Source organism: Phaenicophaeus curvirostris, chromosome 15, assembly GCF_032191515.1.
Source record: "Phaenicophaeus curvirostris isolate KB17595 chromosome 15, BPBGC_Pcur_1.0, whole genome shotgun sequence".
Lineage (NCBI taxonomy): Eukaryota > Metazoa > Chordata > Aves > Cuculiformes > Cuculidae > Phaenicophaeus > Phaenicophaeus curvirostris.
In genome coordinates, this window is record NC_091406.1 from 15,050,250 (window position 1) to 15,072,314 (window position 22,065).

General features: G+C 44.0%; 1 protein-coding gene across 1 annotated transcript in view; it reads left to right on the forward strand.

The window, feature by feature from the left end:
• The window catches only part of WWC1 (WW and C2 domain containing 1), a 70,187-nt gene that overhangs the window by 10,329 nt on the left and 37,793 nt on the right, over nucleotides 1-22,065 (forward strand). Inside the window, exon 2 of the mRNA XM_069868924.1 lies at nucleotides 21,653-21,762. Within this exon, the coding sequence (XP_069725025.1) occupies nucleotides 21,653-21,762 (110 nt within the window). The remainder of the gene's footprint in view (nucleotides 1-21,652; nucleotides 21,763-22,065) is intronic.

Genomic DNA, 22,065 nt, shown 5'->3' on the forward strand with positions numbered 1-22,065 from the left:
ATGATATGTCATCTGTTAATTAGTCACAGACTATGGTATGACATTGCTAGTTTCTCACACAACTGGTGCACTAGTAATTCAGTTCAGAAGGCACCTACTGTCACAGTCTATGCCTGATGCTAAGGGAAGCGTAACTTCCTTAAAGCATATGTTTGGTTGCCTGATCTCGTGTACTTCTTGGGCTCTACTCCTCACTCTTTTTTAAGATTTCCTTTTAGAAGAATGTGTGGGTGTAAAGGGAGGAGTATGTGGCCCAAGAACCTGGCTCAGTCATTTCCAAAAGGGTTGCATGGTTAAAAATCTCAGTTTGCAAAGACAAATTTGCAGCTGAACTGGTCACAGAGAGCCCTCCACTCAGGTTTGTTTTCATATGTCCTTTGTAAATGCCACTCTTAGCCCTAAAGCAAATGATCCATATTGAATTCTCTCATCTGTATTCTCTATTTGTCCAGTAATCTGTAGCTGCTTCCTGGGTTTTTGTCTATCTGCTTCCCAGGCACAGGCTCCTGCAGGTTTGGATGGTAGTTGTGGCAGGTTGTGTTGCATCTCCAGCAGTTTAGATGGGCTGGTGATCCTTTCTAGTGCTGTCGCTGTGGAGTTGAGGTCAAGTGCTGTGGTGGTTCGTCTTTACCATTGGAGCAATGTTCCTTGACTGTTGGGTGAAGGAGCTGCAGTTGGCAACCTTGTGTAGATATTTGAGCAGGCAGTGACTGTTTAGGGGTGGAGGACTTGGTCTTGTATCAGGCCATGTCCCATGCTGTCTCCGTGGCTGCTACCTGAGTCCTTGTGTTCTCTGCTGCAAAGCCGTGGGACTTGGCTGGGACTCGATGGTAACACTGGGTCCTTGAAAGAGGAAGGCAGCTGGTGCAGTTAACTCCTCGGTGTTTTGGGTTTTGCTGTGTACTAACAAACATGAGAACAGTCAAAGTGGCAATTCACCCCCATAAACGCTATGCTTGGAAATACACTTGTGACGCTTCCGATGGAGCGCTCCGTGTTGGCGGGTGTCTTTGCAATCAGATTTATTACAGAATAAATTTGCAGAGAAATAAGCTAAATTCAGTTGTTTTAACAATGACCTTTAAAGGCATTATTTGAATGCTTCCCTGGATTAGCTGGGCAGATGTGTGGCAACACCTCTCCAAATGACAGTAGTGTCGCTTCCCAAATAAGACAGGCTGAAATGCTGCTTTGATCCAGGTGCCTTGCGACCAGCCTGGATACCTGATGAAAAGTGTAGGGAATAATGAAGTTATGTCAGTATAAATCAAGGGGTTTACAATAAGAGTTTTATTATTTATCTTGCTTCCTAGATGCCTCTGGAGGATTTACTTCCCCTTAGATCTTGTCTGCGGTCAGAGGCGAGCTGTTCACCTGTCACTTCATGCCTTTCTGTTCCCAGCTCTGATGCTCAGAGTGTGCCTTTTTCCAGGGATTGTTGCTCCTGCTTTCACAAGCTGTATAGGCTGTTGCTCAGTGCTCCCGTGGCCATGCTTACAGGGTCTTTAAAGCCTTTCACAAAGTAAGCGTTTTGCCTGATGGGAGAAGGAGGTTTACGGAGTTTAAAAAAAGGCAAGAAGTACACTGTAGATAATAGATTCCAAATATGCAAATTTGTTTAAGCAACTCCTTAAAAAGAAGGGAGGTAGGAAGGAATTGAAGATTAAAACCTGTGTTTATATACATGTAGAAGCTGGAGGCAAAGCAATCCATTCATAAATATACAATAGGATTTATGTCACCGTGAGAAGTGCTACATGCATATTCATGTGTAATTTGCAAATCCTTTAGTGATTAAATACTTTACTCCAAACTCTAGAACTAAATAACCTCCTTGTTGAAACGAGATGTCCAAAGGCTCTAATGCTTCTCCAGTGGAGGGGAAAGGCTGGGTGGTGTAATAGATCTGATACTCTTAATTTTCATTCTGTTAAAAGGTTTCTGGTGTGCTTTGGGCATTATTTCATTAGGATAATCAGTAAGTCTTGAACAAAACATGTGAAGCAGACCTGCAAGAAACATTGTAAAGCTTATCATGCGAAGAAAAACAAATAGGCTTGGAAACTTGTTAGGATATTTTTCTCAACTGATTTTAATGTCAAATACTGTTGTATAAACTTTTGTATCCTGTAGGTAAGGAAGGAGATGGATGAGTAACAGAGCTTGGAGCGCTGATGTCTGAAAAAAGTAGCTTCTGTACCAGTGAAGCCAATTGCCTTGAAAGGATGTAGCCTCAGTTCTTCATGTATCACTTCAAAAAAAGTATCAGAAAGCACTATTGCTGATGCTTTTGGTTTTCAAAAGCTTTAAAGAGCTGTAGACAAAGTATACTCCTTCCAACATCATGAATGGGAAAAAATACTGCTATAGAGTAACTGTTTCCTGCAACTTGGCTTGTTTTGCTGGTGAGTTCTCTGTGACAATGCTGTTTCTGGGTAGGGTGATGCAGCTGGTTCATCCTGCCCTTCAGTCATCGGATTAAGTGATACTCTGCAAACGGGACAGCAAAGGACAGGCATCCTGCTGAAAAAAAGTGTCCAGCCTATGCTTCTAATACTAGCCTGGTAAGATAAGGCTGGGACTTGTCATGCTATTGTGTTAAATGCTCTGTGTTTTCCCTTGCTTTCCTCAGAGTCCTTTCACAGCAGGAATCAGCAGTCTTGTGTCCTCTATAGATTTATGCACTTCTCTGCTTGTGCAGCAGACTGGTGGCCAGGTAGTTTTGGGGATCTGTGTGACAGCTGGTCCTGTATCGCTGTGGTCAATTACTGAAGAACCGTAGTAATTTTTGGGTTAAAATTATGCTTAATTCTTAGAACTGGCCCTAAGCTCTCTCCCTTTTTGGAAAGCTGTTCCTTATTCTTGTATCTGGAGCATCACAAAGCATTGCTTATTGTGTTCTACCCTGGTGTTCTTGATGGCTCATTTTGGAATAACTCTTTTTTGTAGCTTTGTGTTAGGAAGAATATAAAGTACATCCATGCTGGATGGGAAAAGCCAGCAAAGTTTTTGTATTCTTTCCTCCCCGCTGAGGTTAGTCTGTCTTTGAAAGCTGTGCTGTCTGATTTAGCTTTCCTGCTCCTGTTTTGTAACAGCCTGCTTCTGGGATGCTTTGATTCAACTCAAGTAGGAAACAGGGCAAAGCACTCAATTCACTAAGGACTGTATTTATGTTTTTCTGTCTGGCACAGGTGTAACAAACTGCCCTTTTAGTCTTGTTTACTTGTTTTTCTCATTCAGTCACAGGTAGGTTCTGCTTGTTGGTGATCACAGAAGAGCCCTACATTCCCTGTTGCTGTCTCTTGTTGTGATCAGAGAGGCATGTAGCAGAGGTGATGGCCCTTTGGTGCTCGGGGGCTCTGCTGTACGAAGCTGTACTTGGCTTGATTTAAAATGACGTTTCCAGGTAGCTGTGAAAAGTTGTTGCTTTTACAATGGGCACTGAGAATTTATCATCTGCTATGTCAGAGCATCAGTGCGTCTGAGCTGGTGGCTGGTCATAAGGGGCGAAAACAGCGCTGGTACTTGAAGAGCATCAGTTGGTTTAGTTTCATAGGGAGGGCAAAATTGGGGTAAACAAACCTAGTCTTCTTTAGACTGAACTCTGAGTGGATGGCTTCTTGGCTTTATGTGGTGCATACATTGCTTGTCAAGCAGTTCTGGGGCAGACAGAGGAATGGCTGATGGGTGAAGCATCATGTTTCTGGTCACTGTGAGGCTGTGTGAGCTGGGTTTGTGCCAGTGTTTTCTAATATATATTAATGAGGAAGAATAGAAGGAATTAATTAACAAAGCTCACTTTTTAAATGAGTCTTGCTCAGGTGGAAGCTGGTTGGGGTGCAAATTTGACTTTTCTTCCCCCTCCATTTTAGTAACCGCAGGTGATTCCCTCTGGATCAGTCTAAGAAGAGTGCAGTGAACCATTGCTTACAGTATTGTAACCGCTTGTATGTTTGCTGGTGTAAGGGCTAAAAAGCTTTTCTCTAGAGCTTGGTTGTGGCTGTGGTGCATCATCTAATCTTGTCCTCTCATGCTGCTGGAGGTCTGGCTCTGCTGGCCAGGCTGGAGCAGGCTGGGGAGCGACTGAGCCTTCCCACCATGGGAGATGACTGCTTCTCCAGCGCTGGTACACAACCAGGTAAGCCATCTGACACGTAGAACTGCTTCTCCTTCTCCTGGGCACAGCTTCTGCTGCTGCAGTAAGCTGATGTGGCCCAAGGACTGTCTTTTGCAGCAGTGACCTTCCTGTAAGAAGTGGTTCCTCCTAGAAGTCCTGGCTTGCTCCTAAGCTGCAGTCGGTGCAGTTGTGCTGTGCTTGCTGGGCACTGGGGGTGGGGAGCGCGAGTTCAGCCAGGCAGCCTTGTCACTTGTAGTTTGTCTTTCAAAGCAGTCAGCTTAAATATCAGATTGATGCTTTCTCAGTGCTGCACTGTGGGCTGTAATTCCATCTGCTGCAGTGCTGTGAAGGTGACACCTAAAAAAGGTGCGTGCTTCTTTCTGGACGTCCTCCCTGCATCTTCTGCACGCGTAGCTGAAGGCACAATTTCACCTGCATGTTGGGCTTGCTCAGCATGTGGTTGCTTGGAAGCCCAGCAAAACACTCGACATTTTCCTCTGAAATGCTGTTAAGAGAGAATTTCAATGCCATGTTTCATGCATCCCAAGCACTGCAGTTACTGCGGTATCACTGTCCTTTGTCTTCTCTAGTCTGGAACAGTAGAAGCATCTGTTTATGCCATTGATTTAGCAGTTATCAGAAGGACATTGAGTAAAGGGCATTATTAATGGAAAGGAGTGTTCAAATACCTTTGCCAATAAGGTCTGTTTTAAATAGTTCTGTAGTTTCATCACTGATTTTTGGAACTTGATAGCAAATTGATTCTTTGGATCAGCCTATAGGTTAACTTAACGATATTGGGCAAGGGCAACAGGCCCTCATCTGTTGAGATGAATTATGGGTAATGATTTCTTTAGGTGAGCTGAGGGGAGCAAGTTAATATGCACATTGAGAATTCTGCATTTGTGGTGTAGATCAAGTTTTTTGGGTAGAAATTAACAAAATAGTCAATACAGTGAAACTATTTACTGAAAAAAATATTGGCTTGGGAGTATAATCTCATTGAGGTGCTGATGGTGAAGTAGTACTCTGTTAAGCAGCAAATTTCAAACCTGTGGGCTCTTGTGATGGCTTGCTTAAGACCAGATGTACAGCGCTATAAGGCACAATGTCAGGTCCATTAAACACAGCTTTAACTTTAAAAGAAGGATGGAAATGAATAGCTGAGATATTTTAGGTAATTGCCTTGAGCAACAGTGATGGTTGTATTCTAGCAGCTTCAGTAAGTTCTGAACAAGCTACAGCTGAGGCTAACTCAGGCAACGGATGATTAGCGCAGCGCCTGGTGTCGTTTGTCTGGAGAGCAGTGTGCACGGTGTGTGCAGGCTGTACTCCTTGGTGCCTGCCCTGAGCTCTCGCCCAGGGAGCCTGCGGAGGGCACACATCCCACCTCCCTGACTGCTGTAGTTTTACCTGAAAAATCTCGCTGCAAACACTGGTTTTCACCAAGTGAGAATTGGAATGGAGTTTAGCTCATTCAGCTGCTGCCTATCACTGGGCAGCTATAGAGGTTACGAAAATGGAATTATGGGGAAAACATGTTATTGAGGGATCTTGGAACAAAATAGTGTTTTATGCTGTCTGAAAAAACCACATTTTTCTTTTTTTTTGGGTGGGTGGAGGAAGGGAAAACATAACTGAGGTAAGCTGGACAAAGATGTCTTTCTAACGATATCGGCTATACAGGATTTGGATTGTGCATAGGGAAGACTGGCTGTGAAGTAATTTGTTTTTCAGAACCTTGCTGCTTAAATTTCAGGGAAAGGTACTGTTTAAGGTAACTGGAAATGAGATGCAAGCATCCTAAATATATAGACATCCTGTTCCCGAATTTGACAGTCTTGACATGCGACTGTCTCCTTGCAGAGGTCGTTTTGGAAATCCAGTGGGGGTGATTTAAATAGTCACATTTGTGAGTGCTTCCTTGTGGGAGCAAGGTAGATGTGTAAGAGTTGCACATGGCAATTGAGTTGCTAATTAATTTGGCTCTTAAGCATGGCTTGTTGGAAAGCAGTGCTGCCTCTTGTCCCGTTCCCTTCAGAAAGGCACAGTGTGCTCTGGCTGGTGTCCCTGCTGACCCAGGACATTTCAAGCCTCCCAAGAAAATCTCAGGAGTGGAATTTATTTTACATTAAAGCACCTGCAGATCTTGTGACTTGTTTGCTAGGTTGCTCTTCAAGGAGGACTTATTTTGCGAGGAGATTGTAGAGGTATCTACACCATCCTCTTTTCCTGGTTACATCTCCTGTGTGAAAACTGAAAGGGAGGAACCACTGTGTTACAGATGAGCAGGTGCTGGGGCTTGATGTGGCATAAAGGAAGATGTGATTTCCTACAGTGTTAGGTTTGTGTGGTATCTACTAGATTTTAAGAACTTATTTTGACCAACTTATTTTCTAAAACAAACCTGCAACACTTAGAGTCGATGCCTTCTGCTGTTTTCCCTGACTTGCAGGGAAGAGAAATGTGTGAAAATGGAGGTGGTTCGGCTTGACTTGTTACGAAGCCCCTAGAATAATTCTTTATGCCTATGCACCATATGCTTAGAACCTTCTGTTTTGGAGTTCATGTTAAATAATCAGGCTAAATGGCAATTCACAAAAGGTAAAAATGGAAAATTGGGTTTGGAGTACATCCCTTTGCAAGTATAGCGTAAAGTATAGGTATTTGATTCCTTAGGACAGAGCTTTCCATAGGATGGAACCGTGCTATGGGGGTGAAGCCAGTTGAATTAGAGGGAGTAGAGCTCATCTGCCGATACCGTTGGATATTTGTATATCTGGGAAGCTGTGTGGCGTGTGAAAGGGGCTGCCGGCTGCCTCAGCGGGGCAGAGAGTGGTTGTGTTGTATTTGGTCTGTTGGAAATCAGCGGGAGCAAAATCGGATGCTAGTAAATAAGGCCAAAATGACTGAAGGGAAGAGACGACATCTCTGATACGCCGTGGCATTATCTGTCTGGCAAACACTGAGGACAGGGATCTCCATCTGGCGTGGACTCGGCTCTCGAGGAGTGGCTGCTGCCATAGGAACCAAGGTCCCTGCCTGCCGGAGCACCAGGGTCCTTCTGCTGGGATTAAACCCAGGGTAGCCACATTATGGCAGCCAGAGCTGCTGGCTCTCATGTTGAGTTTTTTGTCTTCACAGCCCATCACCTGCACTGCGCTGCTTTCTCCTTGCTGACATCATTCTTATAGCTTAAGAATAGGGCTTAATACATCATGTTGTACTATGCTTTCAGATGCTTGGAGTCAGGGAGGGGGAAAGGGGAATAAGGACTTCAGACATCGTTGGGGAAGCAACCGGGGGTCACGCGCAGCCAGTCACTCTGGCAGGGCTCAACTTTGTATTCAGATGCGCTGGCTGGCGAGCTGCAGACATTCCAGATACTTGTGTTCATTTTGGCTGTATCCAGGCACGCACTCACAAAGAGCAAGATGCGTGCAGTGAAGTATAAATCCCGTCCTCTAATGGCTCAAAGCACCGTTGTGTGCCCATACATGCTTAACAGATTGTATAATTAGCTGGCTTTGTAAGCAGGCAGCATGTATGCTTCTTCAGTAGTTATCTGGGAATCTTGTGTGGCGTGAGGAGTGTCTGTGGGTCCTTAAGCTTCTTGTGTCCGATGACTGCTGGGTGGAGAGGGGCTGCATCCCCCGTGCCCAGAGCAGAGTGTCTTCCCAGGCCTAGCGCCATCGCCTCTGCCTCTCTCCTGAGCCCTGGGCTGGCAGGCAGCTCTTCTGCCCTCGGCTGCCAGCGCTGAGCTGGTTTGGCTGCCTGCTCTGGGGCAGTGGGGAGAGGGGCTGCCCCGAAAGGCAGGCGCACACGATGGTGTAGCCGTGTGCTTCAGGATGCACAGCTAAAGCCCTTCTCTTGGTCCCACGAGCTTGATTAGGTTTTGGCCCAGGCTGCAGCCTGTCTTTATATGAAATATTTAATTCAGAAATGTTAATCCCAGAGATCGCAAGCCTCGCTGCAGAATTATCCTGGCCCTGTGGCAGAGGGGCTGCCGGACCCACTGGCGGAGCAGCTGCTGCTGTGGTGCTGTGCCCGCGTGCTCTTGGATGGGAAGTTTTGCAAAAGCCCTGGAGCCAGCTACGAGCAAATGGAAGGCTGGGGTTTACCGCTGCAGAGGAATGAGACGGGTTGTGCCGGCATCCCGGAGATGTGGAGGGTGGGAATGTGCGGCAGGGCCCAGGGCTGCGTGCTTGGGATTGCACTGGAGCCGGAGAGGAGCCGGCAGGGAAGTGAACATGACCTTGAAAATCCTTACTGAGATGAAAAGGTGCAGCCAGCGAGCACATTTCTCGTCCGGTTGGGCTGACTGCGAGTGCTGCGCTTGCACAGAGCTCCAACAAACAGCTCCTTGTCTTGTCTTCAGGTTATTGCTTCCTGCAGGTGGCAAGGGCATCCATCGGGCCTGTGGCAGGGTTACCATAATATACAGCTGCACACAAATCTAAGGCACCAGCTTCTAAACTTGAACTGTTTCCATGCACTTAATTGATAAGTAATAACGAGTCTGAAAGCTAAGTCTGGCAGCTGGAGAAGATGGGCCACTCGAGAGGACCAGTTTTAATTATGATTCCGTAGAAGATGGAGCTCATCTGAGTTTGATGCCCAGAAAACTGGTGAGCAGCCAGATAGCTCATCATAACCAGCAAGGGGGGTTGCAGTTTTCCCCAGCGCTGCTTGTGTTCCTGACACTCCCCTGTCTCTGGCATGCTGTCAGCTGCCGAGTCCCGCTAACCCAACTGTAAATTCACTCGGCATACAACTCAGTACTCTTCAGTTGTGTTACTGAATGGGAGCAGCTTGTAGGAAGGCTTGGAGGGTGTGACAGTGAAGAGCAAAGCTGCAGGATGGGAAGAGAAGCAAGGAAAAGGTGCACAGGGTGGAAGGTCAAAGGGATGCTTTTTATGGGAGCAACAAACCATTAGCCTGGCTCAATGGTGTGGATCTGGCACAATTCTTCCACCCTCCCTGGTACCAGTGTCTGTGCTCGTACAGTCACATGCTGATTCGGGTTCAGAAATTGCCTTGCCTGGAAGTTGATGCTTGTCTAAAATGCTCTTTTGGGTGCATTTAATCCTGAAGCGCATCCCAGGAAGGAGTCTAGCTTCACAGATAAATATTAAACAAGCCTTTTAGTGCACAAAAGAAATCACCATTTGCTATTGTGCCTATGAATGTGCTGCAAAATAGTAAATGCTGCATTCTTGAAGAAACCCAAGTATCTTTACAGCTTGACTGTCACTGTGGCACTTCTAGAACTGAGACTGTGCTGCAACTTTGGGAGCAGATACTTACAGTCATAGTTTTTCTTTTTCTCTTGACAAGGATAGAATAAAAACCTCTCTCCTTCCCTGGCTATATGAACTTACTGTTGTGCTCTGTGATTTTTTTCTTTTGTTAAAGAAGTTCAGGTGCTTGCCACTGTTAGTTAGATAATTCCTTTCTAAATGGTTAGCTTAGAGCTTTGAGGCAAAAACCTCGTCTTGCTTATCAATTTTTTTTTCAATTTTAGAGGATCTAGGTGTGTGCAAGGAATTTGAATTTGAAATTGAATGATCTTGAAGTCTGTTTTCAACTAGTGTGGAACAGGGTGGCCAAGCTCAGGGAGATTAAGCTTGGCTCACTCCTGCTGCCTGGGACAGCCCATTGGTTCTTGTATGCGATGACCCATCTCCTAGTTGAATGAGCTGAATCGACTTGCTGAGGAGTGCATTGAGTGGTCTTGCCATCACCTCTGCTCTCCTGGAAGTAGTATTGGACCTTGTTGAGTGGTGGACCTGTCAAGGTTGGTAGGTTGGGTTACAGGCAGTATGCTGCACGTCCACAGCCAGCTCCCAGGCCATGCACAGCATGGCATGAACACATAATTTCCCTCAAAACTGGTGGACTGTTCATCCAGCTGCTTTGTTGATGCCATAATTGGGTTATGATATTACCGTGATACTTTATTAAGGCTAATGTAGCATCTTTGGGTTTTCCTTTGAGGTTATTCAGCTTGTAAGGCTGGGATGAAATGCAGCCTGTTGCATTATGATTCACCTCCTTTTCTTCTTAACATTGAGCACTTAACATTGTGGTACTGAAGCTGGAGTCTTGGCAGTCTCTCCTCCACAAAGCCTTTAGACCAAAGTCAGCCCATGGTAAAAGGCGATGCTTTCTTATACAAGCACAGACGTGCTTAAAGATGCCACCTTGCTTTTGTGACCAGGATATTGTTTATTTTTCATACTTAGCTGCTTAGCCCTTCTACTTACATTCTTTTTGAGCAACTGATACAGATGCACCCATGAGCTTGTGTTCGCAGAGATTCTCAGATAATACTCCCTGTGATATTTGAGTTGTAAACAGTCTTAGGAAATTCATTTTCTGTAAGGAGTTTGTCCTTGAATTCTGCAAAATGATGTATTGCTTTATGGGTTTGTCTCTTTTTTTTTTTTTTTTTTAAATTTTGAGTGAGACTACAATGTTCCTCCTAGTCAGAAGACAAAATACCTCAGTATAATAGAACTTGTTTGGAATTCCAGAGTTATTGTTCCATTTCTCAGTCTCATAGAATCATTAAGGTTGGAAAAGGCCTCTAAACTCATCCAGTCTAACCTTCAGCCCAACACCACCTTGCCTACTGGACCATGTGCTGAAGTGCCAAGTCTGCACGCTTCGTTAACATCTCCAGGGATGGATACTCCACTGCTTCCCTGGGCAGCCTGTTCCAGTGCTTCACTGCTCTCAGTAAAGAAGTTTTTCCTAAAAATCAATCTAAACCTTCTCTGGCACGACTTGAGGCCATTTCCTCCCATCTTATCAGTTGTTACTTAAGAGAAGAGGCCAACACCCACCTTGCTACAACCTCATTTCAGGGGACTGCAGAGAGCGATGAGGTCTCCCCTCAGCCTCCTCTTCACCAGGCTAAACAACCCCAGTTCCCTCAGCTGCTTCTCGTAAGACTTATGTTCCAGACCCTCATACAACAGTCCAGAATGCTTTAGGAAAACCCATTTTTCTTTGGCTGTGTAAATTCCTTGTGATCCCCAAGTCTGGCTGTTGCCTCTTTGCAGATGGACTCTTCTTTTTTATTTTCTGAGACAAGCGCTGGGCATGCAGATCTTCAGCAGGTTGTGTGTGCCACTTTGGAGCTGGCAGGAGGTCTGCAAGGGGGCTCTAACTAGTACAAGATAGGTGGGGAAGGGGAATGCAAAGAGTGAGTGGTATTGTAACTTCTGTGTTAACACAACTATAAGCTGTTGGCAAAATATGTTGGTAGTGGATCATTCAAATGAAATGATGTTTGTAAATCAGTTGAACTCACTTGATGATGCAGATGTTATTTGTGCTGTCCTCAAATGATGAAGCAAATTTCAATAGCTGTTGATTTGTATTGACTTCCTTGCAATGTGTGAAGTACTGAGTTGTTTTTTGTGCTTTGTACAGTTCTGCCTATAAACGTAGTTGAAATAATTTTTTTTTTTTGTGGCTTAACTATATAGTTAACCAAGGATTTGTTACTTTGGATGCAAAAAGTACTAAAACTATTAGCTTTTATACTCATGTGTTATGCTTCTTACTCTTTACATCTCCTAAAGCTTCATTCTCCTGAGGTTATTCTAGACATCTGTTATTGTTTTGACATTTCTGTTTATTTTTATACAGTGTGACTTTTCACGAACTGAGAAGGCATTGCGTCAACACTAATAGCAACAGGAGCAGATATTCAAGCTGATATTATGAATTCCAACTGCATCCACAAGCTGAGTGCTGTGTAACCTGGACTTTCCCCTCTTTAGAGCAGAAGTGAAGTGCTATGCCTTCATTTCCAAGTGATGTCTTCGGCATTAACCTGCAATGTCTGTTGACAGAGTTGTTGTTTGCTCCTCTTGAAGGATATGGCATGGATGACAGTTTACAGGGTGATGCTTATGCTCAAGTACATGTTCTGTATCTTGAATTCGCAATTGCTTTGCAACTAGAAGGATTTTTGCTTCTGTCTTCTCCTCCACTCTAAGATCATCTTGACCAGGCTTCTCTGATTCTTACAGGCAGTCAGAAATAGTCCTATTCGTACTTGACGCTGCTGAGTTTACAATGGCATCAAAGAGGCCTAGGACTGCACTTAAGTCTCTTTGGGATCGCTTGATGCGGTAGATTCCTTGGTTTATAATGCAGGAATAGAATCATAGAATCACCAGGTTGGAAAAGACCCACTGGATCATCGAGTCCAACCGTTCCTATCAAACACTAAACCATGCCCCTCAGCGCCTTGTCTACCCGTCCCTTAAACCCCTCCAGGGAAGGTGACTACTAAAGCTGCTGGACAGAGTTAGCAATTAGCCCAGTGCTGGTAGGTGAACCGGGGAGCAGCGTACAAAGTACAGGCATGTAAAACCAGCCTCCTGTGCTTCCCCTGCCTCTTTCCAAATACACTCCCATACTGGAGATCCTGGGGTTCTGCACTGGGTAGACAAGTGAGCCTAGATGAGTCCAGTGATGCCATCCTATTTTCCCACTTTGAATGCCATGTGAATAAAGGGCACAGGAGCTGGCGGTGTTGCAGGAGGTAGTAACTGTTATACTGCTGCTCTTCACAGTAAAGATAGACCATGATGGTTGTCAAAGAATTAAGGTTTTAATCGCCACACGTGAAGGAGAAATTCAGTGCCCAATAAAGTCAAGTTCTGAAGTGAACCACAAGTCTGTTCTCCTTCACAGTCCAGTACTCGGGCAGCTGCCACTGTTCATAGGATAACACATTCCTGAACACAGGTACAGCAGTTTTCTGGTGCTTGTCTCATTGCCAAAATCTCAAATACTTACATTTTTCTGATAGTAGCTATTGGTTCCCTGCCATAAGAGCTGTACGGGGATGGGGGATCTGCCCTATACACCTCTTTATCTTGAGGCATCTTGCCAGCATAAACTGCTGCCACCTACACTTTAGACAGCCTTTCAGAGAAGTAGGACTGCAGGCTGCAGGAACATAGACAAGCCTTCCAGTTCATAATCTCCCAAATATGTCAAGAAACTGGTCTAACTACTCTGTCGGGATGTTTGGTAGACAGTTTGTTTTCTCCTTAGTGTCAAGTGACTAGTCCTTCTCTTTAAGAACAGTTGAACCTCCAAGTGAAGAGAAAGCTGACGCAGTTTTAGTTCATCTGTTCAGGCCGTGCAGGTGGAGACGCTGCTTCTCATCCTAGAACAGCTGAAGGCAAACTTATTAACAACCTCAACTATTTAGAACTAAAGACATTTGAATTACTTGCATGGTTACATTCCAACTCTTGCATGCTTTTAGTTTAGTAGTGTTTTACTGTTCTCATGGAGTCTTTAATATCTTTTCTGCTTAATCAGTTCAGGAAAGCATACAGGATATACAGGCTGGCAGGCAAGTTAATGTTGTGAGAAGCCTCAGCTTCCATTTCCTGACTTTTTAACCTTGAACTATCCCAGGAATTTTGCGTTTGAGTGATTAAGAAGGTATGACTGACCTTCTGCCTCACTCCTGCTAGCAGAACCAGTTTGTTAATCTCTGGGAATGATCTAAAAATTGGTAAGTGGAGTTTGATAGTCTCCTTGCAAATAACTTGGTAGTTCTTTGCTTCCAGGTGTACTGAAAATCTGTACTGAAAATAAATGCGTGGGCAAACAGCTGGAGACTGTGTGCAAAGCAGAGCTTATAAACGTGCAAGCCCTGTCAAAAGTGGGTAGGACAAGACAGCAGCTGTTAGACTTATACGTACTGGGCATGCTCATTGTGACTGCTGGGGTGGTAAATTGTGTTTTATATAGCTCAGTGCTTCCAGAGGTCTGAATAAAAGAGATGTATTACTATTAAAGGTATAAATGTGTTGGTGATGCTCAAAATACAAGCTATTGCCGGTCTTCGGGTGTCTTTGTCTCCTGATCTGCTTTGTTTAGAATCTACTTGAGCAGCATGTGACTAATTTCTGTATAAAAATAAGAATTCGCCTGTTATTTGCTGATGTGAAAGAAGTGGAGGGTTTATATTGGCAAGTTATGTACAACTAAAGATCAGCTTAAGAAAATGCAGGGATTATTTCCATGTGCTGGCCAAAGATCAGTAGAGGACATCACTGAGCTCTTGAGCATCAATAAAACTGTTCAAAATTAAGATAGCTTGGAAGATAAGCCTTGATTGAGGATGGATGTTAGGCTTACCTATCCCAGAGTTGGCCTAGTGCGTGGAGCATCAGGGACCAAGAGAGGAAGCAGGATGAGAGATCTTTCGGAGGCTGAGAAGATGCTCAATAACCATGGCAACAAATGAAACTGCTTCTGAAAACTGCTCTACAGTCTGAGTTGCTTGAGATATGGTGTTGTGTTTGGTTTGGTTTTTTTTTTTTCAGGGCATTGCTATTGGTGATGTTTAGCTTGTAGTTTAAGCAAATGTGTTTGGTTTACAGCAACAACTTCAGTTAAGCTGTTCTCCTCATGCTTGAGCCTGTTTTTACTGTAAGGGGTATAGTTCTGCTCACTTATCCTTTATCACAGCAAGACCAGAACCAGGCTGCAACGCTGTGCATGCTGACAGTCATTGAAATGACATCTGTTTTGGGATAACTAGAAGTGTAGTAACCGCCTTTGTGTGGCTGTGTCTTCCTAAACTTTGAAATGTTGTAGTTGATCTCTCATCAGACTCCCTGGAGCATGTTTAAGAAGCTTTCCAAAGTTGTGGTCACTTCTAAAAGGCTTCCCCTTGTTACCAGGGAAGCATTTTCCCGGTCATAGTTCTTGTCTGCTATGGTGATCCTGAATTACTCCTTTGTGCTTGCTTTGGTGTGGAGATCTCCCCTTCTAATCCTACTTTGCTGATGTTTTGGTACAACCAAGGCTGCTGTTTGGCCTGGAGCTGCCTGTTGTGTCACTGCTGAGGATACTGGCTGTTGGGGATGAGCTGTTCTCATCACCTTTTCCCTAAATTGCAGTTGGAATGGGAATCCGAGGGAGTGTTTCATTGTGCCCAGGTGTGTGGTGGCCAGGCGAGGAAATCTTTGCCAGCAAGATGGTAAAGCAGGTGCTCTTTGCTGCCACACCTCCAGCCTCCAAAGGCAATTCTCCCTGCAGTGAGAGAAGATGCTCCCAGGGAAAATAGTTACTATAGTGACAAATAACCCTGTTGTGTTTGAGGGCTGGATCACCAGGTTGAGTAATAAATGTGTAGGAGTCTAGTTTTAAAAGCTTTTGTGAGGAGGAGATTTCTGTAGTCTTGGAAAATTTGTCTGCAAAGTGATAGGTTTTTCTATGCCGAAGTTTAAAAATAATCACTGTCTGTCTTGAGAATGGGATGGCCTCATTAAAACCAAAGCAGCTTGTGTGTCATCCTATCGAGACTCCTGGTGGTGATTCTTGCAGCAGCCTGCTGAGCTCCAGTAGGAGCTCTGCCCATTTACAGGGTCCTTGGAACTCAGACCCCCAGGGTTCTGGGCGCAGCCACCCCAGTGTCACAGGTGGAATCAGCTGCTTTTAGCTGATTTTCTGCCCTGGTCATGTAGCACAATGTGGCACATAATGAACAGTGAGTCTGATTTGAATGAGAAGTGACAAAACGCTGTGTTAAAAAAAAAAATTAAAAAAAATTTTTAAAATATATACATTGTTGAAGTAGGAGCCATTGAAAATGACACCTGATTCCAAGCTTCTCACAAAAAATGCTGAGTTTAAAAACTGGGTTTGTAAGATAAATGGTATGAGCTCTGGCAGATATTTCCATTCATGATTTTGTTACTCTGCTTGACTTCTTGCCCATGAAACCTGTGTGCCTGATACACTGACTGTGTAGCTGTGAGTGCAGGAGGGAAGGGGAGAAATGGTGGGAGCTGCTAAGCTGTTTGGTTTTGGTGGCTAATGCTGCTGCTGGAGGAGTTGATATGAAGGTCCCAAATGATCCGGGTGCAGCCTTTGTTCCCTGCTGCTGTCAGTGCAGTAAACTGTAGGAAATCCCCATGTGTGTGGCCTTACCCATACAGAGCCATGAAGAATTTCGTATACGGCTGTGCGATTTGTGATGAACTGATTAAAATAAGGCTTCGGTGTTTAAAGGGCTTTCCTGTGTTATTGGAGGTTAGAGGAACCCTGCAGACGTAGGGATTAAGAGGGTTTACATACAGCATAGAAGCTTGGCGATCCACTCTTGGTTTCTAAATGCTCGACATCTTGGTGCTATGGGCACACAGTCTGCTGTCTGCACGTATAGGTACCTCCACATACCTACTCCCGGCCATAAGCTGAACTGAAATCTGTGGGGGGGTTTGCCCAATTCCTGTAGGCCACCCACCAACTGGAATGGAAATCCAATAATTACAAAAATAACATTTCTTGTTTCAAGAAGTTCAGGATTGATTTCTCTTGCCTTGTAGTATTAACTCCAGATTTGTAAGTGGCACAGTTCACCCATCTCCAGCTCCCATCAGGAACCTCTCCGGTCTTACAGCCATGTTTAACAAACCTTCTGTCAGTCAAAAACTTGTTATACTAGGATTATTTGCCTTCAGTTTCCTGTGTAATGAGGTTTTTGATTGACAACGGTAGAGTTAAAGACTATAGAAAGGCTTTCTGAATCTGAGATGAGCAAGTTTCCATTTAATAGTGTTTGCACATGATAACGTTGGCTTCCAGTTTTATCTGTGTAAGAAGGTGAAGGTGATAGATCAAAAATAAGAAATACAGAAACCCTTCTCTTTTAAAAATTGTGACTTAAACTAGAGCTAGGAAACTAACTTTGTCTCCTGCTGTGGGAGCAGGATTTGAACATCATTTACTGTATAAACACTTGAGCTATTGGGGGCAAACGTTTTGCAAAGATGGAAGTGTCTCCATACGTTCGCTGGCCTGTTCATCCTACCTCTGCCTGAAGACTCGTCAGGTGAGGAAGCTGGAGTGATGCTGTTATCTTTTACCTCTGTTTCACTTCCAAAATGATGCCCTTGGCTAACTGCATGCAGTGGTTGCTGAGGGTACCTGGCTTCCAGGTATCCCAGTGAGCAATTGCACTTGCTTAAATAAATCTGAATTTTTTGAATGATATCGAATGGAAAAAAAAATATTGAAAACTAAGACAATTTGAAGGAAATTGATAAATGTCAGGTGATGTCTTTTCCAAAGCACTAAATGTTCCTACAAATAACTGTAACTAGTACTTACCTAGTGTGGGAAGAGCAGTCATAGGGGATAGGAACATGAGATACAGGTGTGAGCTGAGAGGAGATGAGCATGTGGGTTACTTTTGACAAGCTTGCAGGGTGAGTTAGGCTATGATCTGCAAATATCTTCTCTAGCTCAAGTTGGTTTCTCTTTTAGGAACTCCATACCAAGTTTAGCCTCTAGCTTAGAAGCAGATGAAGCACTTCAGGTGTAGTTCTGGTCTGATGCTCCGAAGGGCATTTGAGCAAAGCGAGCATGGCTGAAGATGCAGGCAAATGCACGTGTGTGGAGGTGTTATCTCCTTTAACTAGAGTAGTTTGGGTTTAATATAAAATTCTATGCCTGCAGACTTTTAAGTTTTCCCCCTTGATTCCCTCTTTGTGAATGGAGATCAGAAGTCAAAGTCAGGGTTTTCTGAGCTTTTTGTGTGCACTGCTTTCTTCTGAAAGCTGCATGAATGTGTTTGGAGGCTTCCCTAATGGAAGAGGGTATGGAACGCATAAATCTTCCTCTAGGTTTCTGTCCTTAGTTTTAAGCAGAGTGGGTGAAAGAGGTTCATTTTCCTCACTTAATTTGTTGTGCTGCATGGTGAGTGTGCTTCAGGAGATGCTTGAGTTTGGACCACTTCTGGAAAATTGGTTTATTTCAGTGTTTGTAACAATTCCTAAAATCGTATCTTAAAACAAGGCAGTAATCTCCTTTTTCTTTTTATGCTTTATTCATAGTCTGCATGTTTTTCATCTGTAATTGTGAGCACTGCTTCTTTGATTTGTTCCAGCTCTCCCACAACATGAAGGAAAAAGAGTTTTAGAAGAGTGAGTAATTTGGTTATGAAGCTGTAGTTATTTGGGGGAATAGCTATATGGCATATGTTGCCTGTAATAAATGGCATTACTCTCTTAATTCTAAAGCTAATTACTCTTCTGCTTGCTAGCTGAATGACCAGATTTCTTCTTTATAGAATACTTTATCTGCTGTACAAATGCGATAGTTGCAAGCTTGCAGTCAGTCAAGGGGGGAGAGGGGGACAGCACTGGTCTGGTTGGTGGTGGGTGCTCCTTGTGAGACAGACTGAAAATCTGAATCTCAGAGGTGAAATGATTGTTTCTGAGCCCTAGTAACCAGCAAGTCTCCAGCTGGCTTGTGTCGTTGCTGTAGCAAAGGGATCCTGACTTGCTTTTTTCTGCCCTTTTTCCAAAATTCTAACTGAAAGAACTGACTGGATGGAGTTCATACATTACAGTTTATGAAAAATAGAAATAAGCATCCTTCAGCTGCTTGATCCTGGCTTCCTATTGAATCTGACAGTTCCTGAGCACACCTAGAAGGAATTCAGCTGCTTTCAGTAAAATAGAACTGGACAAAAACTGAGCAGAATCTTTATGAGTCTGGTATTAAACTTTGGGGCATTGAAGGTGGCACTACAGTGGTGTTCTTTGATGAAAAGTGTTTCCAGGTCCTGGGGCTGATAATGCAGCCCAGTGCTGGTTTGTTTGTTGGTTTTTTTTTTTTAAAAAAAGTTGATTTTAATATTAAATGTGACTCTTGAGTAGAATTCTACTGCAGAAAACTCTTCTCAATGTGTAATACAGACTAAGCTACTGAAGTATGTTTTATAGCTGCAGCACACCCACCTAATACACGTTAGGTATGCATTTAATTACTGCCCCATGTTGGAGGATATATGCTGGGATCATTCACCAAAAATGTTGAGCACTGTAGCTGGGATATGGGAAATACATATTTTTTTGTTTAGTTAATCCGTAGGACTGCGCAGGGGCTGGTGTATGAGGTTAGAGACTGCAAACCCAGGACGAGCTCTTTGTAGAAAGTAGCAAAACAGCAACCATGTTGCTGTGAATTGGTTTCAATTTGAGTATTATTCATCAAATGATACACTGTGTTTGGGCTCCTCAGGGATCAGCGTAAGTCCTCCAAAGTCCAGTGGTCAGCTCTGCTCCTCCCCTCTTCCCTACCTTTTCTGCTTTTATTTTATGTTAGCAGTTTGCTTTTCAGTGAGGCAAAAGCGCTAAACGTAGCGTTGCAGTTAAAATTTCCAACACGTTTGCAACAGCACTTTCATCTGCATTATCTCTGGAGAGTTCCTTGTATCTGACCTTGCTCTGCATTTTTACCCTTGTGCATCTTCGACTTGATCAACTCAGTGCAATGAATACTGCGTACTTGGGAGCAGCTCGATCCGCAGGGAAAAACATGGATTGAGGGATAGCAATCAGATATTCTGTTTTACTTTCAGGTAATCTCTATTTTCTACACAAACATGCTTTTGGTACACAGTCTAGATTCAGAACGCTAAAAATAAACCTTTCTGTGAAACTTTCTTACTGTTTCACAGTTCTGTGTGGTGAAGTTCAGAGTTCTTTTTTGTACTGCAGAGCTTTGAATCAAATTGAAATTTTCTGCGAAAATAGTGATTCAAGCACTGTTTCAGATGGCAAAAGTAACGCGTTGACAGTGAAATGTGTCAAGAAGTAAGTAGAGATCTTTGTGGCTTGTGTAGCTTCTACAGAAATGTTCTTACCCTGTGCTAGACTTCCAGGTCATTTTTTGGGGTAGAATTATGTCGGTCATTAAATGTTGATTTTGTGTTGAGCCTCTTAGGGTTGGAGGCGTTTCTCTAAAATTCCCCTTCGCACTGATGAGTGAATTTAAGGTGTTAACATGGGGCTACCAGCTGGTTGCTCAGTGCCTTCAGGTGTAGTATGCTCAAGTATGCTCCAAAATTAATAAAAGTCTTTATCTAACTGCCAGTCCTGCTGCGTTATGGTTGGATAGGGAAGACTTTCTGCAAACTGTTCAGCCCATTACAGTGGGCTTGAAAAATCCTCTCTTAACCTCCTTACCTTCCTGAGCCGTGATTCTAGTACGCAGCAAACTTTGGTACGACCCCAGTTTTGAGCTGTTTTGACCCAGTTGCAAGGGAAGGGCTGCAGTGTTTTATGGTGTTCTGTGTGTTTTACCCAAAGGCTCTGCTGGTAAGTCCAACCGATGAGTCCCAGCACGGTCATGGACTTCCCTCCAGATATGGAGTGTGCGGTGCTTTGTGGATCACAGAATCACAGAACAGTTTGGAGTGGAAGGTATCTGGAAGATCATCCAGTTCAACCGCCTGCCATGGGCAGGGACACCTCCCACCGGATCAGGTTGCTCCAAGCCCCATCCAACCTGGCCTTGAACACCTCCAGGGATGGGGCAGCCACCACTGCTGTGGACAACCTGAGCCAGTGCCTCACCACCCTCACAGGAAAACATTTTCTTCCTTAGTCTCCCATCTTTCAATTTAAAACTATCCCACCTCACCCTATCCCTGTGCTCCCTGATCAAGAGCCCCTCCCCAGCTTTCCTGGAGCCCATTTCAGTACTGGAAGGTTGCGAGAAGATCTCCCCGGAGCCTTCTCACTAGCCTGAAAATCTCAAACTCTCTCAGCCATATGGGAGGTGCCTTGGCCCTCGGATTGTCTTCATGGCCTCCTCTGGACATGTGGGATGTGTGATGGATTTGTGGACCTGTGACATTTTGTGCTGTTGGCAGCTGGATATTTGAGATACCTGCAAACTTAATTCTTCTTGCCTTATGCCTCCCTGCAGTGGTACGTGTGGTTAGTAGTTTTGTTGTTGTGCCGTAAACCTCATTAGCTCAGGTGCAAAGGGAGGAGAGGGGTGTGATTTCAGTGACCAGAATCTATGGGGTCACTGCAGGAATGGGTACTGGGGGCTTTGTTTGTAGCTGTCCCTTCAAACTGTTGCTGGACATGGTCTCCAATAGAAACACTCATCAGAGCAGTATTGCAGAAATACATCTTCACTTGGACTGAGTGGGTTATGTGCTTTTGTGATACTGGAAAGCGAATATAGTTTGTCATGAAAGAAACAGAACATATTGCCGTGCAGATGAGTGGAGTTGTATGACAAGTGGTCCCTCAGTCCTCAGCACTTGGTATTGATTGTGCGGTCTTAATTATTCATGATATGCAGATTGCATTTCTTATCTTGCTCCTTCTTGTCTACATATTTTTGATACAGGACTTGCCTGCCGAGAGTCTGGTTCTTTCAGTTGAGAGAGGAGGATTGTTTCTGGCAAAGTTCTTCATGTTCCTTTGTTGAGCGAGTACTGGCAGAGCCGGGCAAGGCTTGGGAGCTCTGTCAGAATGAATTCGTCTGGCTGTAACTTCAGATGAAGCCAGGGCAGAGTTTGTGGAGTGTTATTTGATAAGAACAAAAGCTTTAAAGTATTTTTCTACTTTAAATTTTCTTTACCGAAGCCCTTGTGGCACTTGTGTTTTCATCAGTCATTTGGATTAGACATGTGGGAGTGTTTTTATTCATCCTAAATATTATTTTGCATTTCAGGTATACTAAACCACTAACCTTTGCAGACTGCATTAGTGATGAATTGCCGTTAGGATGGGAAGAAGCTTATGACCCTCAGGTTGGAGTATATTACATAGACCACAACACCAGTAAGTGACATGTTATTGTATTTTTACAGAGTGATTGTTCTATGCCTGTGTTAAAATATACTGAATATAAACCCACAATATCGCTAACAGCATGCTTTAGAGCAGGTTAGATCTGCAGCTCATGCAATTAAATCCTGTCCTCTGTGATACAAGTTAGTTCCCTCTCTAAACCAGGAATTTGAGACCTTTTGGGTTTCAATCTTCAGCTCAGCAGTCACGTTCAAGCTGATACTAAGAACACACCTCTGCAAGATTTGGCTCTGCTGAAGGGTCCGACTAGGTAGCAGTGATCTGGAGTTTGTT